Here is a 6,000-nt window from a genome sequence, read left to right as displayed (position 1 = left end):
TATGTCGCGGACTGAGGTTGAACGGATAAGCGTTGAGACTGTCCGGGGGCACTTGTAAGGTGGCTTGAAATAAGCCGATGCAATCACGCGCAGCTCGTCCCATCGTTAGGCCTTCCTCTGGCAGACACCGTCCCGCATCTCCAGGCGATGCGTCATCGTTGCGGCGGCGTCGCTCCACGCACCGCGGTTGTGCGTTCCGCGCATCCGCGCCAGCACGTGTCCCCAAGGTGGTGGCGGCGGCATTTGACGAGGGGGGCGAATGCGTGTTCCGTTGGCCAAAGGCCGTAGGCGTCCGCCGACGCGCTATCGCGGGGCCTGATCGCGCGCTGCTGCTGCCTCTGCCGCCGCGTTGCTGCGACAACGCTGGCTGCTGCTTTGGGCGCCGGTTGGCATTCCTGGGGAGCGGGAAAAACGAGCGTGTGGGGGCGAACGTGACCGGCCCCTCGAGGCGTCCTGGTTTTGAGGCTAAGTCGGAAAGTGAACCGGTATGAAAAGGCGGCCAACGCCGCGGCGCCCAGTTCACTTACGCTCAGACGACCGGTGACCTGCTGCCATGCTGCTCTCGCTCCTCTGCGCTCTCCTCGCGGCGGCCTCATACGGTGAGTCGGCGCCATTGGCGGTACGGCTGCGGATAGTGGCATCTCACGAAAGTGCTATGCGGGCCAGCTTTCCCGAAGGGTTGCATCGGCCGCCTCTTTGTGCTAACTGAAATGCGAGCTCGAGTTGCTTCAGTCGTTCTCACACCAGTATGCTGTTTGTGTTGCTGACATTTCTGCCTAGTTAAGGTTAAAATATAATCGGGGCCCTCTGAAACCCTTTGCCCATTTCAATGCGGGGCGTGCTTCTTGCCGGGCTCATCCAGTGGTCTGAAATACTGTGCGGGGTCATGTCGAGTCACGCCCGACCGTGCAAAATTCGCTCTTTGAAGGTTGGCTGGGGTAAATGTTCGATGGCAAGCCAGGCGTCTCTGAGAGGGACGGGATGCCACCAGGAGACGCCTGGTAGCCCGTCTTACGCAACTGGTCGCGAAGCTGCATGTCTTCTGCTCCCTTGCTGGTGTGCTTGAAACCGAGGATGCATCTGGCATTCAAGGACTCGGGATGCTAGACGACGTCAGCCTTGAAGGCTTGTGTGATCTTCAGAGCGTAAATTTCCTGCGAGCCCAGCCGAACCGGTTTCATCATGTTCCGCCTAGCTGGTGATGCGGCAAAGCCTCGTTTGTCCGGCCTAACAGCAACCAGAGCTTAACAGCTTGGCAAAGATGGCGTGTGGGCGCCGCATTGGGACGTGATCGTCATTTGTGAGTGTTCGTGGCCGTTTTTTTTTTCTTAACACGACAGCGTTAACGGTCCCGTTCAGCGTAAGAGCTGGCGCCGTTGTGGCGCACGTCGGGATTGGTCAAGAGGATCGTGACGTCACAACCACATGACCTCGCGCTGCTAATTAAAAATACCACAGCGATAACATGCTACAACAGTGATGACATTACTACACAATTCCTCATTAGTCTACAGTGTAGTAACGTCATTCTAGCACAAGTACGCAGTGTATCTGAAAGAAGAAAAGCGCCTGCGCTGAAAAGAAAAAATGGTCGAGCCGAGACTCTAACCGCGGCCCCTTCGTTCGTGAACAGGACGCCCTACCCGTCAACAACGTCCGTGTTAGCGCAGTGTTATGCGAGGAGTACCGCAGGCCACTGAAGGGACCCATTGACGCTGCACGTCACACCCTTAAGGCGGAGTTCACCGAAGTTTTTTTTTTTTCTAGTGCATTTGCTTCCTCGAGTTTGAGTGCAGAGCTTGCAACGAATTCATTCAGGCCCAAGAATATTCTTGTAGAGCATTAAGTGCTTAACCTCACATCATAACCCCGCTGCACTATAGATTCAATCTGTGGAAACTGGCGTTACAAGACGGACTGAAAAGCATACGTCTGTTCTTTTGCCTGCGCTAGCTTTCCTGGTATGTACTGCATCGGAAAAAACGCACGCGTCTACCCCTGTGCGCCTCTCAAGATTTGAAAGCTTGTCCAAAGCTCTCAATTTGACCAGAAATCTTCAGAGAGATCTGCTTCAACCCTGAGCGCATGAAAAAGGCGTTATTAAGCAGTGTGCAGTGCATTAAGTCAAGCGGGTTGCCTAGTACGCTCATAGTTCAGATATAACCAAGTTTTGTTATCAAAATACACTCACACAAGTTTTAAATTCATTTTAACCCAATTTAGGCTATACTCGCTGCATTAATATGCAACCGACTCTCGAAGCATAGAAGGAGTTGTGCCCGAGGAGCTGTTTCGTTGCGAAATTGTCAGCAGAATTATCCGCTTTCTGCGGTCGAAAAACGCAGACACGACCAGTTCCGAGGCTTGCCCATCCAACGTTCGTAGTTTCTTGCAGGCATGTCGCTGCATAAATTGTTTTCTCGATATCTCCACGCACGTGCTGGCGAGCATTGCCTAAGTACTCGTGACATGAAATGAATTTGATCGCACAGCAAGCTAGCTCACGTTTCATTACTGACTGCACTTTGTTAACTTAATGAGATCTCGACGCTCCAGTTATTTTGGACATCGTCTTTATTGCTTCTGATTTACAGCTTCCAAAGTGGTTCCAAAAAGTTTATCGCTGTCATCATCACTAAAGTACTGGAGACAGGACGTGCAAAAAAAAAGAAACCATTCCTTAAGTGTACCACGTTGGAGGTCTCCGGATGGCCTTCTCTCCTGGGCAAGGATGTTTGAAAATCGTTGGGGTACCCCTCTTCCACCCCATCCAGCGCAGTGCCGCTTCCCGGCAGGCCACTTACTACAAAAGCAGAAAAGGTGCCACTGCTAAATGCGTAGTACGGCGGCACGCCATGGCCTTACGGGGCCCCATCTGCTCGAAAGACTCATTCGAAGGCTAGCATTTTTTTGCGCCTTCTTCGAGAGCATTAATGTCCAAGAGCCACACAACTGCTTTCAGCCTCCTTTTCACGTCTTACCTTGCAAATGTTTGATTTTTGTTCTTTTAAAAATGTGCCACTTTTTGAAGCCTTAAAAGTGTACTTCACTACTTCTTTACTTGGTTTATTTCACGCAGAAATAATCACCAGAACCATGAGCTTTTTTTCTCGTGAAATAAGCCTTTGATCATTGGTGAATTTTAAATCACTAAGTATCACCCGCAAAACTACATCAGTTGTCAATATAGGGTGTCGTTTATTTACGGTGACGTCATTCCAATCAGCTGAGGACTGCGCGTGGCTGAGTCTCCCGTTATCTGACGTTCGTCGTTGTGCCAGGTCTCCCGTTTACCTGCGCTCAGTGTTCGTCTCTTCGAATAGTGTTGACCTAGCATTCGTAAGCAGAATATGATCTGGGACAATATTTTCCAACGCTTCTTTTGCGCGACAGCGTAAAGCTCACGCTTTGCAGAAAATCCGGCAGCGGTGTTGTGGCAGTTGTTGTGAGCGCAAAATCCGCATTGAATTTTCATACGTCATACTTTTCTACTTTACGAAATACTTTTTTTTTCGCTACGTCGTACATTTAGAGACGAATTTGAAATGGGATTATAAAACATCTCAAAAATGGTGCTTAGACGGTGGCAGCACGACATTAGCGTCATTAGAGCATGCAAGTATATAAAGAAAATAAATTGCGCTGAAATGAAAACTAGGAAAATTAGTCGGGAATCGAACCGCGCACCCTTTAGTTGCGAGTCGCTACCGCTAGGCGCCGCTGGCAAGATGTTGAGGCTTGGTCAAAGCGGGGCTTTAAAAGGACGTCTTATGGTCTTTTACAAAATGATTGTAGAGGGGGAAAAAGTTTTCATGACAGGATAAGCAAGAGGAACCACTCACAGGCCCCAATAACCCTGTCGCGCCATACCCTAATTAATTTCTTGTTTATTTTTATTTATTCACTTTACTGCCGCGCTGCAATTTGCCTTCAATAACGGAGCCTCCTAATGGCTGCCGCCACTGATGTCAGACGTGAAAGCAAATACAGGCACTGAACTGAGAAATGAGTGGGTAAAAGAATGGGGTCTGCGGAGAAGCATAAGTGTGCTAGTGCGTCCTCATAGGCGCATTGGCAACGGCCAAACCGAGGAGGCTCGCATCACCTTCGTTCTTACCGCATGTTTGCGCCACCGACTGCTTAAACAAACAGGTACTTGTCAGCACCCTGGTCTTCTAGAGAAATACTGCCTGTAGCGGTTAGCTGCAAAGATTGTTGCTGCCCGGATCGCACAAGTATATCGCCCCAAAGCCATTCTTCGCTCTCGGCCATCATCGCTTTTTCTCAAAATGCGTCTCGGTATGTGACTATTCGCGGGAAGGCTTACGCTACAATCCGATCGCGCCAAGCCGGGCCAGTGCGCGATTGCAGCGATCAATCCCTTGCACGCCCATCGGCCGCCTGCTCGCAGCAGCTGCTGGTTGAGGGGTCCGAATGGCCGCATTCGAGGGGCGCGCCCCTTACACGCCCTCCCGGCAGCCTTGCTGGTTAAGCTCCGCACACATCCCACGGGTCTGCGGTGCGTGTCAGCCGGAACTAGCGCTGGCAGCCAGCCGCGTATCGTGCATGCGGCCGCTGGCTTCATTGTTTCATGTCAGAAGTGCGCCCGATAATTGGCGAACTGTGAGGCCAAGCAGTGCTTGTCACGGCCGCCCGTGAAGCGACTATCAGGTCTCGTTAAGGGAGTGGCCACACTCCGAAAATTCCGCTAATCTCTATGATGGCTGGTCGACTTGGGTTATACAAGCGCTGTGCTTTATATTCAAACAGCCTTAAGCGAGAGTTGAGCGATTGATACCTTGGTTTATTATTTTGCTCAGCAGAAGCGTTGCGGCGGTTTTTCTTGAGAAATGTTTTAACCTTCTCCCCAAACAAGACAAGTGTGACCGAAACTGACCTTGCGCCCTCAGCGCCGATGCTTTCACCTATGTGTCCTCTCTTCTTTTCCCTTCTATCTAGGAGTTAGCCTGAATGTAAATCACCTCAAAGTGCAGCCAAGGACAGGAACGCTTCACTGCCTCCTACATTTTAAAATTACCTTTGCTCAGGGAGCTGTGAAAACAGCTCAACCTGAGGCCGAGTCGTATTTTAAAAACAAAACTGAAGTACTTCCTTAGGGATGAACCATAAGACGCATGACACCGTTAGCACCCAGTCGCTCGATTTTGCACGCTTACCTGTGCCGTTTCGAGGCCACTGCTATTTTTGATCGTTTGTGCGATGGCACTCTGAGGGCCAGATGTTCAATTTTCTTCTGCTGCGCGAGCACCGCATTCAGTGCTATTTAAATGCCAGAAGCGTTGTTTTTCTCTTTCCTTCTTCTCTGAGGCTGCTGTGTCCATTTTTGTGCCGAGGATGCGGGTCCAGACGTAAGAAATGCCATCCACGAGGGCACGTGAGCATCGCGTAAGGGTATACACGAAACTGCAGGAGATGGGACGATTAGGGCGCCTGTTCGAAACGAACGCAAAGACGGAAAAAAATGTCTCAGCGACTTTTGGGTCATTGGGATTTTGCGCATGATTCGACGAAGACAGTATGTATTTTTTTTTCATTTATGTTTCCGGCCTTCCTATATTGGGCGGAAGCTTGGAAGCTAACGACAGCACTCGACATTAAATTCAGGAGAGCGCAACGAGCTATAGAAATGAAAACCATAGGCGTAATGTTGACATGAACCAATAGGGCAACGCGAGTTAGGGGCGAAATGAGTGGTAACGATGTCATCGCTAAAAATGTACGGGTGTTAATAGAAATGTAGTGAAAAGAGAATATAAACGGTGGTTGATTCCAAGACGCAGCAAGAGTACAACAGGGGGGGGGGGGGGGGGGAAGGGGGGGTATCTGCAGCTAACGCTGGAGGCCAGTGGAGGAGGATTTTGTCCTGCACTGCAAAATTGGGATGATGACTCACGCGCCCGCTGCGTTTGCGCTTCGCTGCCCTGGCTTCCATCAAAGCTTCGCAGTGACAAAAGTGGCTCGTTCGCTGGAATCGCAGCA

At 50.5% G+C, this 6,000-nt stretch overlaps 1 protein-coding gene across 1 annotated transcript in view; it reads left to right on the top strand.

Annotated features, from left to right (window-relative positions):
* The first annotated feature begins 264 nt into the window (after positions 1-264).
* The window catches only part of Gasp (Chitin binding Peritrophin-A domain-containing protein Gasp), a 41,178-nt gene continuing 35,442 nt past the window's right edge, over positions 265-6,000 (top strand). Inside the window, exon 1 of the mRNA XM_077650710.1 lies at positions 265-599. Coding sequence (XP_077506836.1) covers positions 554-599 — 46 coding nt within the window. The 5' untranslated portion in view covers positions 265-553. The remainder of the gene's footprint in view (positions 600-6,000) is intronic.

The sequence above is a fragment of the Amblyomma americanum genome, chromosome 1 (genome assembly GCF_052857255.1).
Source record: "Amblyomma americanum isolate KBUSLIRL-KWMA chromosome 1, ASM5285725v1, whole genome shotgun sequence".
Lineage (NCBI taxonomy): Eukaryota > Metazoa > Arthropoda > Arachnida > Ixodida > Ixodidae > Amblyomma > Amblyomma americanum.
The sequence above is the reverse complement of the archived record's forward strand: the minus strand, read 5'-3'. Positions and strand labels throughout refer to the sequence as shown.